The 15,553-nt window shown below is 42.1% G+C and overlaps 1 protein-coding gene across 1 annotated transcript in view; it reads right to left on the bottom strand.

Moving 5' to 3' along the window:
* Nucleotides 1–783: 783 nt before the first annotated feature.
* Nucleotides 784–15,553, bottom strand: part of GNG12 (G protein subunit gamma 12) — a 160,175-nt gene continuing 145,405 nt past the window's right edge. Inside the window, exons 2-3 of the mRNA XM_037500527.2 lie at nucleotides 6,582–6,700; nucleotides 784–4,869 (exon numbers count right to left, since the gene is read on the bottom strand). Coding sequence (XP_037356424.1) covers nucleotides 4,744–4,869; nucleotides 6,582–6,674 — 219 coding nt within the window. The 5' untranslated portion in view covers nucleotides 6,675–6,700 and the 3' untranslated portion in view covers nucleotides 784–4,743. The remainder of the gene's footprint in view (nucleotides 4,870–6,581; nucleotides 6,701–15,553) is intronic.

The following is a 15,553-nucleotide window of genomic DNA, read 5'->3' as shown; positions in this document are numbered from 1 at the left end:
TGGGTAGCTCCCTGGCTGGCAGGGGATTGAACTCGTGCTGCAGTGGCTGCATATAGCTTGATAGCGCTGTGTCTTTAACCCCTGTGCAACTAGGGAGGCCCTGTGTGCAGGCTTGAGTTCCTTATTCAGAACACAAAGGTGTTCATCTGTCATGTTTACTTACATGGTATCTCTTCTTTTTAGTCTCATTATCCTCCAGCCCCTTACCTTGTTTTGAACTCCCTTCTACCCAATCCCATCTACCATCCCTAATACAATCATCTTCCATTGAAAGAACTTCTGATCATTTGGTCTGAATCAGTGAAAGTGCTTTTCAGTTGCTACCCATTTTTCACGATCAAGATATCTCGATTCTTCAGTCCTTTCCCAGAAAGGCCTGAGTTGCTATCTTATACTCCCCTTTGTAGTATGTGAATAGTGATTCTCAGAAGCAGGGACTATCTGTGTAGTTCACCCAGTTCATAAGCAGGTGGTCATCATTTAACTAATTTAATGTGCTGTCCTCCCTTTTCTGTGAGAATCCCAGGCTGGGGGGAAAGGGTTGAGAAGGTCAGGTACCTTTGGCAAATACTTGGTGAATCTGAGTCATCTTGAGTCTGATGAGCTTCCCATGTGTTATCTGTTTTCATGGTCACAGCTGGGTCTCAGGATGAGAAACAACCCTCCATAAAGAGGGAACATTACGTCACTCTGCTGCCTTCCTGGTGCTTGCAGGACAGACAAGTAGATTGAGTGACACTCTGCATGCTAGTTTTGAGCACACCTTTTTCCTTTGCCATTTTCTCCCAAGATTGCATTCCAATGCGTGTAGCCTTCTTTTTCTTTCAGGAACCTAGTTCAACACCACCTCCCTTGGGCAGCTTTTTGGGCTTCATTAAAGTAGAGCCAGTGCCTCCTTCCTCTGGGCTTTCCTTGTGTTCACCTGAGCTACAGCACTTCTTACACAGCACAATAATTGTGAATTTGAACGTGTCATCCCCACCTTTCTGGGGTTGTAAGCTTTATTCATTTGAGCGTCATCAGAGCTTTATTTTCCACACCTGGCTCTCAGCAGGTGCACAGAAAATGTTAACTAAAATGAATGAAAAAAGGAAGAGAATTGGTCAATTTACTGAACAATACATGGACAGGATAGCAACGAGGCAATGACCCAGTAAATACAGCAATGGTGCTTTTAATGAAACTTCTTTGAAATATTGTGAATGTTAGCTGTGAAGTAAATGATTTTATTCTTTTCATAGGACAGGTTTGCAAACAATGATCACAGTGTTTAGGTTAATAAGGTGCTGGACAGATGAGTAGCCAAAGAATTTTAACAAAATTCCATCAATTATATATCAAATGCAAATTTACTGAGACACATCAAGAGAATGTTTATAGTTACATGGCTAAAAAACATTACAGTAATCAAGTTCATAAAATTAGGGGGAAAAGCTGTATAACAAAATGGTCTTTCATAAACTATTAAATGAGCATATGCTATAGACAAACCAATTTTATATTTGAAGCAGCTTATAGCACCAACATGTTGGCAGGACCAGTAGAGGGGTAGGCATTGGACTGAGGCATCTGAGAGCAGGGAGGGAGCTCAGCCATCATCTACTAAAAGCCTCTCATTTTTCAGATGGTGAAATGGAGGCCCAGAGAGAGGAACTGCTTTGTCCAAAGTCACATGATACAGCGACACAGGATTGGCTAGAAAGTGATCCGAGGCTAAAATCTAGGCCGCCCAATTTTAGGTAAGTGCTCTATTTTAATATACATATAATTCTATTTGAGTCAATGTAGTTTTATCAACAGGTCTACCATAGAAGAAACGAACACAATTCAAAAGAAACTGGGTTATTTATTTTACCAAGAAAGGACATGCACTAGAGTTCACTTCTTGGGGGACCTAAGTAGATTTTAAATCAAAATTCAGAGGAATCACTCAAATGATACTAGCTTAGTTGTAAATTGGTTGAGGAGAAGGCAGCTAGAGGGAAGGTTTGGCACATCCTCCATGATCTAACCTATGCCTAAAAATTACTAAATCATTGGTATTTTTTTTTTGATAGTTTAAAGATTAGTAAAATACAAAACAGTCCAAACAGAGAGGAAGCAAATCAGGTCTTTAAAAGATAAGTATGGCACTTCTGAATTGAATAAGGTAAGGAAATTTAAAAAATAGCTAGAACCTATGGCTTGTGAACTGCCTAGTATACAAAGTGTTTTCTCTATAAAAAACTGGAGTCATGAAGTTCCGTCTAGCAAATCTTATGGTCCTGAGGCCTTAACTGGACAGATTTATGATAAACTAATGAAGATAGAAGAATGAAAATAAGCAGCATTAAGGACAAAATATATTGTACATACTTAAATGGCTTCATAGATCTGAAGCCAAGAAATTGCTCATATAAGTGATTAATGAGTGTGATTAATATAGTAGTAGGTAGGGGGGAAAAAAACACACACTGGGCATTTGTCTATCATTATCATAAACCAGCTGCTGTAAAACAGTTTAACTGTGGCTTCATAAGTAGAATAAAGCCTGATAAATAAAAGTGACTTCTGCATATCACATATGTATACATATATTATATTTTCCCACATAGACGTCGAGTTATAAGTAAATCAACAGTTAGGGTTCAGCATCAAAGGATTTGATTCCACTTTTCTTGAACATGCCCTACACCTGGATAGGAAATTACATAATATTTATATTCATAGCCTTTATGTCTGGCCAGTGAAAATAAAATGAAATCTCCTGGGACCTCAAGTCCATACCTTATCACTGCAAGCATATTAACAAATATATAGCAAAACATATTTCTTTTGTTAGGTAACAGAATGTTTTAGTATGAAAGCATAAACTATGCTTGCTACAAAAAATGTGCCTACAACTGTATAATAAAAGTAATTTCATGAAAACATTCTGTAGCAGGCGGCTTTATAAATATTTAAAGAAACATGTTAAAAATCAAAGTGAAAGGAAAATTGATGTTCTGAAACTATCAGTAGAAAAATATACTTATAAAAATGTCTCATTCAGTGAAGCAGTAAATGTAAAGTTGTCTTTTAGTATATGTCTCAAGTTTTACCTTTTGAAAGGTAAAAGTTATCGCTCTTAATTGTTGCCTATAATTTACTTGCAAATTGGGTGTATTGCAGAATGGAGTGGTAGGTGATGAGATGTTATAATGGTGGCATGATTTTCATATGGTCTTGGAAGAGAGGAGACAGTTTGCAAGGCCCAGTTTGTAGGTGACGTGAAGAAACAGTACTTGCATTTATTCACCAAAATTAGCATAATTCTCAAAGTCCAGACATTAGGTTTTGAAAAGGGCTTGTCTGCAGGGCACGATTGTACAGGACTAGGGCAAATTGTAAATAATTCCTTCTTGGGATTAAATCCTCCTTTAAGAATAAATCTTTAATAAACTGAAAATTAAAATTTCCAAAGTTCTTGTGAATGGATTAGGCCCTGAAGTAAGTGAAGAAAGGACTCTCTTCCTCTGATAAAGTTTCAATACCCTCCTGCCATAGGGCATTCTTTTTTGGGGATCCCCACTGGAAAATGGAGGAGGTGAGGGCTGCATTCATGCCCTGAGGATAATCAAGGAGCCCAGTACCAGCTGCTGAGACCCTTGGGTCAGGGTGGCCTGTATTCCTCTCACAGATGCTCTGCGGACAAGGTAGGGATAACGCTGCAGATACGTCTTGATACCTTTTGTTATGGTTTCATCCCATAGTGTTCCACCCAGTTGAGGCTAGGGTGGTGAACACAACCTTTGAGCATAGATATCTGGCAGCAGAGAAAAGATAAAGGGAAGGCAGAGACAGAGCTATGTCATGAAGTCAGGCCAAGAGCAGCTGGTTTTCACACATTTCTGCTCCTCTCTTGGGTGGGCTCCTGTGCACTATCTCACTCCAGCCATTAGGGTGGAAATTTCTGAGGTGCCTATCCCTAATCTAGAGAACATGAACCATGGGTCCTCCCTTAGGGTCTCATCTTGATTCAGGAACAATGATGCCCAGAGGCCTTTTGTGAATTAATACCTCATATTATAAAGTGGCTTTTAGTTCAGACTTTACATTTTAGTTGGCACAGTTTATTATAGCCTAAGAAGTCAGCGAGATTTCGAGAAGAGAGATGAATTCATTAGTTGACTACAAAGACTATTACTAGATTATAATAAATATAACCTTTAGGATGTTCTTTCTTCTTTTGCAATAACTATGAAAAGAATGTTTTTATTCTACTTCCATACACATAGCTCACAATAAAGGTATTTAACTTCTGGAGTTGAGGATATGGTGGTATGGAGAGAGGGACGTTTTTACAAGGAAATAAGCTTTGATGTGTGTACACAAAGACATATATATACACACAACACTCCTTATGAGTGTAGACTGCACAGGCTGGGATAATCCTATTAAGAACATACTAGGATATAAAGGTTTTAGGAGTAAAGTTATTCAGTTTTTTTTTTTTTTTTTTTTTTTTTTAAGGCCCAGACCAACTTTCCTTAAGTGGTAACCCAATGAGACACCATAGTTTTCAAATGGAAAACAAGATTGTTATTAAATAAGTATAGGAATTTCAGAGAAAGGGCAACTTGGGAAATAAAGACTTCAGAGTCCATGATTCCAAGTTAAGAGCATTTTAGTTATTAGCAGTGGTTACCAAAGCTGAAGTAAATCTCTTCAAGGAGCTGCTCGTAATTTGCTTTGAGAAGAGGCGAGGCACTGTTTCACTTTCCTCTATAAGATGATGCAAGTTTTTTTATCCTTGAAAGGGTTTTCTGAAGTTGGTATTCCTATCAGCAAAGGGTCGCTCCTGGCATGCTCCTCACAGTAGGACATGAGGTCCGCTGATGCCTTTGAAACCTGATGAATAGACAAACCAAATATAAAACAAACAAGGGAAAAAACTATTTACAAACTTCAGAAGTGTATTTGAATGCTAACCCATTGACTGAAAGCCTGCTGGGGAACAGGATAGCCAGTCTCAAAGTATCGTTCCCAGACTACTTCTTAAAAAGGGAAAAGTTCCTTTAAATGGAGAAATTGGGCAGATAAGGCCTTCCTTACCCAAGCAATTAGATGTCATGATCAGAAAACGTGACATCATATTTCTCAGAGAGCAAGTCCTGATGACACACCACCAGCTAACTAGCATCCCTGCAGAAACATTTTTAGCCAGAATCTAATCATCAGCAAACAATGACATCCAAAGTGAGGGCCATATGGCAAAATGAGTGGCTTGGGTTCTTCAAATATGGACAGTGCTATATTAGATGATCCCGAATGTTATAATATGCAGTGGTTAGATAGAAGAATGCCTTTGTATTTAGGAGATAGATGGTGAACTATTTTGGGGTGAAGAGTCCGCAATGTTTGCAAATAACTTTCAAGTGGTTTAAAGAAAATAATGTGTTGTACGTGTGTACATGTATAGAGAAAGCAAATGTGGCAAACTGAATCCTGGTAGAGTAAATGTGATATTTGTTGTTAGAATTCTTCTGGAAGCTTGCATTTGTTGTTAGGGGTCAGGAGATATCGGTGTAAGATATCTCACTTCTGTGTTTTAACATTCTCCTGTTATGGGCTTGGAGCCAAAACTCAGAATAGAGCCAGGTTCTAGTAGAACTTCAAAAGTTATAAGAGCAATAATCTTGTCAAAAATAGGGCTTGGGGAAAGAAAACAAGGTAGAAAACCAGCATGGGAAGATGCAGTGCCTCACTCTGGCATGAGTAAGAAATGGAAAAATGCTATGCCCTGTTCAGAAGTCTGCATGGGAGACTACTTGTCATAATCAGGCCTGGGTCCTTAGGTGAGGAGCATGGGGCAGCTGAGCCCATCCATACAGCCTCGTGTTTTGCAGACTATCTCCAGACCCAGAGGAATTTCTCAGGTGGCTGCTTCAGTTTCTAGGAAACAGCATTACTCACAACATTCCAAGGGCACTCACTGCCTAGTTCTCTCTTGGGATTTTGGGGGTGGTGGGGGGAGGGGAGGAAGATTTCCAAGTCAGATGACCTAATAAATGCCTTCTGGTTGCTTCCAGACCTCAACTAAAGTGAACATTACTCACCCTGGGTGCACAGTGTGGTCATTAGAGCCTATACACATTGAAAAAGTCACATTTTCCTAAACATTAGAGCCTATACACATTGAAAAAGTCACATTTTCCTAAAAAGGAGACCCCAGTTGTTGACATCTTGTGCAAGGCTACCTCAGCTGCACTGGTAACTCTAGAACACTTCATAAATTCCAGAGGGATGACGAGGATGTTTATGAAGTCCACCTGGAACCCATGTCCCAGTGCAGAACAGTGATAACAGCACTTGACCATGTTCCCTCAGGAAATCCTGTCCAGGGCTTTAGATTTTCTGTTCGGAGAAGCTAACTCATATACTTTGGCTCCCCAGTGCTTTAGAAATAAGGTCTGTGTTAGGTAGAAATGAAAGCCAAGGTACTGAGACTGAGGAAAAATTCCCCCATGCTGATTTAGTTGGCATTACCTTCTCTGAAATGTGGTCTAGCCTTTGCAGAGCAGTGGGAACTGTCAGGAAGAAATCCAATCAAGTCTTCTTACCTTTATTCTTTCAATAGAGGCTTCTAGTCTTAACTGTTGCACAGTTCTCCTTGCCTGGGCAATGTTGTTGGTGGTTGCTGTTTTGCTTGACATCTTCAGTTACTACTTCTACCTGAAATCTGAAGAGAATTGGTTTTTTTTTTTAAGGATTTATTTATGCATACAAGAACTGGGGTCTAGACCAGAGATGCAGGGGTGAGAGGATTCACCAGAGACAGAGTGGGGAGCAGAACAGGTGGTTCTACTGAAATACACTGCTGAGGGGTACAGTGGGCAAGACAGGAGAGGTCTGCTGTGCTATGTGGGTCAGCTCCCTGGCTGGGGATCAAACTCATGCTGCAGTGGCTGGTGATAGTCCTGAGACTTAGCCCTGCGCCACCAGGGAGGCTCTGAAGAGAATAGCTTTTAAAGGTGAGTAACAGTTATCTTTAAATTGTTTAAACAATCACAATGCTTTGTGTTCCTTTGGGGTACAAGGTTGCCCATTCCAGTCACCATGACCTCTATCAGGTAATCACTAAAATGCCTCTCAACAGTCTAGGTTGTGTCATCTTGTTCTTCATTTGAGTACCTTTATAAATCTTTGGTTTGCAGAAAGCTAGTACTAGTAGTTGAACTATATACCACAGTATAAAAGTAGCTTTTTCTAGGATTTTCTAAGAGGAAACCAACATAAGAAACATTGGCAGTGGTTAGGGGCCTCCAGCAAACGTGAACATGTATAACCAGAGCCCATGTTACACGTGCAGTTTAGTATTACTGCTGTGTACTCTAGAAGGTTTGCTTTTATTTCATTTTGGCTGTCTTACCCAACTATTACACTGATGCAAGTCCTGGCAACAGAAAAGAGCGCCTCTGGAGAACTTTGCACAAAGGATACATTTTTAGGTGCTATCGTGATTTAGAATCATTTGGAGAATGTTAGTTGAGCAGATAAGGAAACCTTTATTCAGGAAAAAGTGGGAACCTTTCAGCTGAAAGACTAAATGATGGATCCACAGGTTAAATCCTGAGAAAGTTGTTCTGTTTTTTTTTTTTTTTTAATCAGTCCATCTCTCTAGACTGTCCTTCAATTCTCAGCTGCCCTGTTCTCCTCTCCCTAGCCATCTAGTGAAAAGCAAAAGAAAATATCCTGTTCCTTGAGCTTTGACCTGTCTGGTTGTCCAATAGCATATTATAAAGAGAAGGCAGGCTGGGTGTCCTGCCATGAGTGATGTTCTTTCTCGGGAAGGTGGAGACTATAGGAAATGTGGAGCTGGCAGGCCGAGCTCTGATGTGGCAGTTTTATGACTGAGGAGCAGGTGGACAGTAGGTATGCTTCCCCAGCACAAAGCAATGGTGCAATCAACTCGGGGTGACTCAACCTTCTGGAGGGGCTGCAGCTGGATGAAGCATGGCTTCCACAGTATCCCTCATGTGTATGCTTTCAAGTGCAAGGACGTGAGGAGGGCTTGTACCCTCTGAGATCGGAGACAGCTTTGGGCCAAATGCACAAACAGAATGGCTTTAACGGGGCTGGATTTCAAAGTCCTGCACACAATCAGCAAGCTTCACATGCCTGGGCTTAGAGACTGGCTCTGCCATTTAGTAGCTGGGTGGAAACTGGCAGGTTATTTAGCCTCTCTGAGATTGCCCAAGTTTTCTTAGTTGTAATATAAGGACACTATTACCCGCCTCTTAGGGTTGTTTTTGAGGAGTCAATCCGTTGATACACAAGTAGCATGAGCATTGGACCAAGGCATTCCATAAACAAGCAGCTGCTATTTTATTCTTGGGTCACACCCAGCAGGATGAATTGAATTCTCTGTGTACCTGTCTGTCTCCCCTGGTTAAGGAACTCAAGGGTTTTGATTGACTGGATCTGGGCATCAGGCCTAGGCAATTCTGCTGTACTCTAGTGTCAGCACAGAATGGAAAGGCTCTGATTCTCAGATTCCCTGAGAATAAAGGAAGCCCCAGCAGTGTAGGAAACTGGGAGGAGAGCCATGTGGCAGGGCAGGGTGGCCTTGCCCTGTCTTAGGCCCTGGGCCACCTCATTTCAACACAGTCCTTACTTACCTAGCTGTTTCTTCCTCAGATTCCTCAGTCATCCCTGCCCCACCCAAAGGAGAGGCCCAGGTTTCCTCCCAGTGACTTTGTTCACACCCAGCCCCCTGGCCCAGCCCCTTTCTGCACACCCAGGCAAGCACTTATTAACAGAGCCTTAGAAATGGGACTGAGCCAGGAGGCAGCCTCACTGTGAGCAGTGTAGATTCAGTGTGCAGGTTCCCTATTTTTTTCCCTGCAGCAGATTAATCTTGGCTCCTCTGCTGGCTCCCACTGGTTCTGAGGACTGGCCCTAGATTCCAGAATGTGAACTTGACACCCTTTCTGAACTGCCTGTGGTTTCCAGGCTGCACTCTAATGACTTTAAATATCACTTTGCATGAGAATAACTCCCAAGCATTCTCTTCTCAGCCTCCAGGTTGGAAGTTTCCAGAGGCCTGAGCAGGTTTTCCTGTAACTGCCCAACAGTTGACAGGATCAGAACTGCAACAGTCACTGCTCCACCTGGTTGCCATGAGCCATAAGTCCACTACCAGGCTCTATTTGTAAAATGCTTGGGTTGGTCCTTCTAAAATTGGCGAGAAACTTTACATCTGTATAGAAAACCTTTTCACCTCCTGACTGTATTATAGTCACAATTAAAAGCGGTTAGCAATCCATAATTCGTGCTTGCTAGCTTAGGATTTCTTTCCGCTTTCCCCCATTCTGGCATTTGTGTTCTGACCTGCTCCTTCCCAGGGGATCTGTTCTGGTCACTTAAACAGCTTCCTGCTCCCTTCCACGGGGAACCCCTCTCTCCTGTGTGCCTGGTGGCCCACCAGCTCCTCTTCCTGTCAACCTCTTCTCAGGTTCTCAACTCAAATCCAGTTTAAGTCCCCTGCCCTCTGCTGGCATATGGATTAGCCCACTGGGAAAAGTAGGTAAATTTTTATTTTTTATTTTTTACATGATTGTTCATTTTTAAACACTACTTGCTTCCCCCACCCCCTCAGGTGTAGTCCCCATAGAGTTTCCTTCACCAATGCACCCGTGCACCATCACCTCAGTCCCTTGTGCTCCTCCCTCTGATCCCTCTCCCTCCTCCTCCCCTGCAGTATGTCTCTGATTTATAATTGTTTGTTTTTGCTTTGCTGTGTTTTGCACTGTTATTTTTTTACACTGATGTCTTATTTGGTTCCCTTATATTCCTGCTGTAAGTGAAACCATCCGATACCAAACCAACAATAGATGACTGGATCAAGAAGATGTGGCATATATACATAATGGAATATTATTCAGCAATCAAAAAAGATAAACTCATGCCATTTGCAGCAACATGGATGGAACTAGAAGGAATTATGCTCAGTGAAATAAGCCAGAAGGAAAAAGTAGATAAAATTAAGATGGGTGATTTCACAGCTTCAGAGATTTGTTAAAACACAATTGACTGTACAGGCTGTAGAAGAGGAACAGCTTAGGAAAGTCAACTAAGTGGAGACTCATTCCTAGAAAAAGCTGTATATTGGGCCACCGGCAAAGAATCTAGGTGGTGATTATAACATTTCTTCTACCCAATATGATAGTTTATGAGGAACTCAGAAATAGGTGTTCTGAATGGAAAGCTGGTTGACCCTCAGTGACAGTGGCGCTTGTGAGCACCATTATAAAAAGGCTTTTTTTTTTTTTAGGCGAAGTTTAAAAAATTAACATCAAATCAAATTGTAAGTTAGTTTGAATGTACTGCCTTAAGGACTTACTAAAGAATGTGCTACCAAACTGTAAGTGATAGTTGCCATGTCCTTGTGTAAACCAATGTTGGCACAGACATGGTCTTTTACAGTTTTGTTTTTTTTTTTTAATCTTTCTCTTGCCTTTTATTCTTCCCATGGAAGAAGTCTTTTTACTTTCCCTATTCAGGGAGAAACAGGGACTTCCGTGGTACACATCCTAAAGTATTTGAGTATTTATATACATTTTTTTTTATCAATTATTAAGCCTCTTCTAGCAACAAATAAAGTCAGATCAAAATTATATTGTTTCCATTTAAAGAGCCTCTTGGAAGCGCAGAGCTTCCTCTTGTCTCTGCAAGGAGGCCACTGCTGCCTGACTAGTGAGCAACGGGAGGTATTTATAGGAGCCGGAGGTCTAGCTCAGGACTTCCTCCCAACTTGCAGCTGCTTTGCATCTCCTCAACAGCTGGTCTGGGCCATGACCAGACCAGGAGGTTGGGAAACAAACATCTCTGAATGTCTCTGCCTCCAAAGGCTTTTCTTTGGTCTTCCTTCAATGGCAGGGATGTCTGACTGTTTGTTTGTGCTACTAGGTGGATAAAAAGCTTGCTTTATTCTTACTCCAAGAATAGCTTCCAAGGCAAACACCACCTGATGTTTGTATGGAACTTTAGTGTGCACACATTGCTTTCATATGCACTAGTCCATGAAGCTTCACTGTAATCCTGAAAGGTATATTGCTATTTCATCCTTGTCTTATAGATGAAGCAACTGAATTTAGAAAAACTTGTTCCAAGTTAGCCCAGCTTGTGAGCTTTCTGACCCCAGAAGCCACACTATCCATTGCATGGAGAAAAAGGTTCAATTCTAATTAACCCGATTCACAAGCACGTAGGGTGTCATTGCACAGTCCACAATGTAGGTCTTAAAGGTGACCATGACACTTAATGACCTGGAGTTGTGGACTTGTTGACTGTTTGTGCAACATCCCCTCTGGTGCAGAAGGTGTCTGTCTGTATAGTGCCCTGGAGAACAGGCCTCCCCTCTTCTGTCTGCAAGCTGAGAAAGAATATTCCCACTGCTGTTAAGCAGCAGCTAGAGATCCTGAGTGCTCTATCCAGCCCAGAAGGGCTAAGGCCTGTGCAAATCACCACTTTGATATAATTCTGGCTATTCTGTTTCCTTTTCATGTTTACATGTTGCTAACAGATTTGAATGAAAGTATGCAGTATTTAGCTTTTCAAGTAATTTGCATTGGTTTGGTGCAGTTGTTCATTGGAATTCTCAGGTTCCTAGGAATTTCTAGGAACCAGATGTGCTACTAAGGAAATTTGGGCATTTAAAGTTTTTTTAAAGGGGTCTGAAGCAGGGAGACAGCGAGCTGAGAATGGAAAGTGTCACAGAGCATACCCTAGATGGAAGGCACCAGGAAGCCCCACAACCACAAGTCACTATGGCCTGGACAGTAACTGAATCACTGGCATGAAGCCAATGTTCATCAGCAAACAAACACACACCCCTTGTGGCTGTAGCAAAGAGTAGATTTGAAAAACAAAACAAGAAAACCCAAGTTTCCACTCAACCTCGTTCCTGTCTTCAACTATCAATGTCTTCCTCTAGTTTCTTGTCTGCACCCTCATCTCTTAAAGGGGGCAGACAGCAATACCTGTCTCACAGGGCTACTGGCGGAACAAACCAAAGCACCAATCATTAAATGCACATGCCAGCATTTGATCAATGCAGGCTCATTAACAGGATGAAAATCATATTTGGTGGGAAATGAGAAAAACTCAGCAACAGAAGAATTTCAAGGTAATATGACCAGGTAACATCTTTGTAAATGGCTTTAGAGAGTCAGACTCAGGCCCTTAAATATTTTTCTAGTCTCATGAATACTTACTATTTTCCATCAAAGCCTGCAGGCTAAATCCAGACTGAGATTGGTTGGGTCCCAAACAGGGTTAATTTACGTGCGAGCGTGCAAGTGCACACACTAAATTATTAGTATTTGAAAAATGCCAGTATTTTACTTTAAAAGAAATTTCTGGAAAAGTCAAAATCTTATAAAACTGGGCTGGATCTAAGTAGTGGCCATTCCTTTAACATTTGCTGGTGCACCTGCTAGAGCCTCTACTTGAACTTGTGACATGACCTTCATACTATGCCTAGGATATTTTGTTCCAGGGACAGACTCAAGGATTAGGCCTGAGGACGGGGCACACTCTAGTCCCTGCCATTTCCTAGCTCTGGGGGCCCTGGGCAGGACTCATAGCCTATTTGAGCCTCAATTTTCTCATGGGAAAAATGGGGATAATACTTTTCCATCTCAAAGTACTGCTAAGAGCATCAGATAAAATAAGCATGTGAGTAGAATATAAAGAATACTTTTGCTGAATGTTTGGTACCTGCATTCTCTTATCACAGCCCATGAGAAGTGCTGTAAGCACTCTGCAGGTCCCCTTGGTTTAGTTGGTGTTCAGCACTTGCTCTGCCCTTCTCCTGGTGTGCCTTGCTCAATTGCAAAGATGGATAGTAAAAAACTTCATCTCCTAGTGTTATCAGCTGAATTGTGTCCCTGCCAAAGTTCCTATGGTGAATTTCTAACTCCCAGCAACTTGGAATGTGACCATATTTGGAGACAGACAGGGTCTTTGCAGAGGTGATCTACTTCAGTATGATTGTTGTCCTCATAGGAAGAGAAGACTTTGGACAGAGGGACGACTACGTGAAAACATAGGAAGGTGATCATTTATAAGCCAAGGAGAGGCCGCAGAAGAAACCAATCCTGCTGACAGCTTGATCTCAGACTTCTAGCCTCCAGGTTGGTGAGAAAACTAATTTCTGTTGTTTAAGGATCCCAGTGTGTGGTATTTTACTATGGTAGCCCTACCCAACTAGTATACCTAGGCTTTCTTGGAGCTCGGGCTCTGGAAGATGCCCAAATCTGCCTATTTGACACATTCAGGAGATATCTGGAAGGTAGAAAATGAGAAGACAGGTTCCTTGGTGTTTGACTTATGTCTGTTGGCAAGCAGGGTGGTGGCATCTCAGTCACTAGACTATGGTGCTAAGAAGCTGTGCAGCTGAAAGTCTCCCAACTGCAGGAAGTACAGTGCCAGAGGTATAGTGATGTCTGGAAGAGATTTCTAGGGGCTCCATGGAAAGCCTGTTCCTCCAGCCCTTCCATTAATTATGTAAGCACCTAATCTTCATATTAAGGCTCATTCTGCAAACGTTGCCAAGAGAGCTTAAATTGGCAGTAACTGAATCCTGATTGATACATAGTTGTTAATCTGTTGTTTCGTAATCTGTAAATAACTTACAAAGATTAGCTGTGATATCCATTGCCAGGCCATTATTACTGAACACACCTGAAAAGAGGGAACTTTAAGAAAAAAATCCCCTTCTGCCCAGTAAAGCTTGCAGGCTCTGCAGACAGCCTGGGGTGGTTGACCAGCTATATACCCTAACACCCTTCCATCTAGTTCTGGGAGAAAAGGGGAAAGGCAATGGGAGGGGGGAGTGAGTAAGGGTAGCATGGAACGGTGAAAAATGTGGTTTGAGATGAGGCAGTGACTGGAGCTCTCCTAGGAGAAGGCCATGTAGGCTCAGAATCAGCAGAATGAAGAAGAATGAGAATAGCTTTCTCTTAAGATCTCAACTGCGGGCCTCCCCGTGGCGCAGCGGTTGAGCGCTGGGTTGTGAAGCTGCCCGCAGCCTCTGCAGCGCCGGTTCGATCCCTGGCTTGCTCCCCAGCCACCGGAGGAGGGTCCACATGGCGCGCAGACCTCTCCTGCCGCCCGCTGCTCCCCTCAGCAGTGTACTTCAGTCCTTCTGCCTGCTCTGCTCCCCGCTCTGGTGAATTCTCTCACCCTCCAGCGCATCTGACTGTGCCCAGTGCTGGTATGTATGTATAAATAAATATCTAGATAGATAGATCTCAACTGAGCTTATGCTCTAAAAACAGAATGCTTTTATACTTGCAAACTCTTGAGTTTTTTATCTGCTATCTTTAATTGGTTTTGCCTACTATCTAGGGCAAAAGTCCCTAATGAGGAGGAAGAGGATATAATGAAAATTTGATAGCCACCACCAGTTATTGAGTACTCTGTCAGGTAAGCAAACTTCATGAATCATTTTCTTTAATCCTCTTAGAGATGAATTCCTTTATCATTTCTGTTTTACAGACAAAGCAAGAGTTTGTTTTTTAAGAGCTCACTGAAGATCTTACTGATTTATATAGCAGTGCTAGGACTCAGGGTCACCTGCCTTTTGCAAAGTCATCTTCTTAATCACCACCTATACTCTGCCTGCCTCTGAACATGGAGGATACATACAAAGAAGGAATTGACAGAAAGCAGGGGTAAGTGTCAGAAACACTGGACAAGAAGACATGGCCTCCCCTGCAGTGATGATGAGATGTGGGAAATTAAATGGTGTTGGGAGAAGACCTGAGTGAGGGAGAAGTGGAGGTGCTTATTTAAGAGGAGCACTGCCCCAGATTCAAGGCAAGGTTATTGCTAAAGACAGAGAATGCTCCCGTCCTCCTCTGGTGCCTTAGTGATGCTGGCAGGGAGCCACGAGAATGAGCCAATCCTGGGTAATAAATCCAGAGGAGAGAGCTGCAGAGCCTGAGCAGCGGGTTCCTGACTTCCCTGAGTATCTAGAACACTGGGGGCATTGGTTAAAAACAAAACTGATTCATCCCTTCGATAGGTCTAGGGCAGGGCCCGAGAATCTATATTTAAAATTTTCCTAGGTTGTGCTGATATGGAAACACCAATAATGATTATCAGAGGCCCTGCCTCTTGGTCTTATCCATGCATATTTCTGCCTAGGAATTAAAACATGTCTTTTTAAGAGAATGTCACTTCCTGTCTAGGCTTTACTTTTCATCTCTCTTAAATATTGGAAAATTCTCACTCCTCATAATGACCTCAACCTAGAGGATTTAGCCTCCTTTAGTCTGAAATAGCTCTTATCATTTAACTTTTTTTTTTGGCTGCAAAAGTCTGTTTGTTTTCTTAATAGTCACTTCCTGCTGCAATGGCCTCCTTTGATGCTAGACTATCCTGTCCTCCTGGCCCATTCAATGACCTTCCCTCATTGCAGCTCTTGTTCCTCTTTTCTGCATCAGCACTTCAGGACCGTGACCTGAGAAAACTGAAGAGTAACTAGGGCTTTTACAGTTAGATAAATGTGAATCCCAGCCCATGA

Source organism: Talpa occidentalis, unplaced genomic scaffold, assembly GCF_014898055.3.
Source record: "Talpa occidentalis isolate TD23 unplaced genomic scaffold, MPIMG_talOcc4v2.1 talOcc4.9, whole genome shotgun sequence".
NCBI classification, from domain to species: Eukaryota; Metazoa; Chordata; class Mammalia; order Eulipotyphla; family Talpidae; genus Talpa; species Talpa occidentalis.
This window is presented reverse-complemented; position numbering and strand designations above follow the sequence as displayed.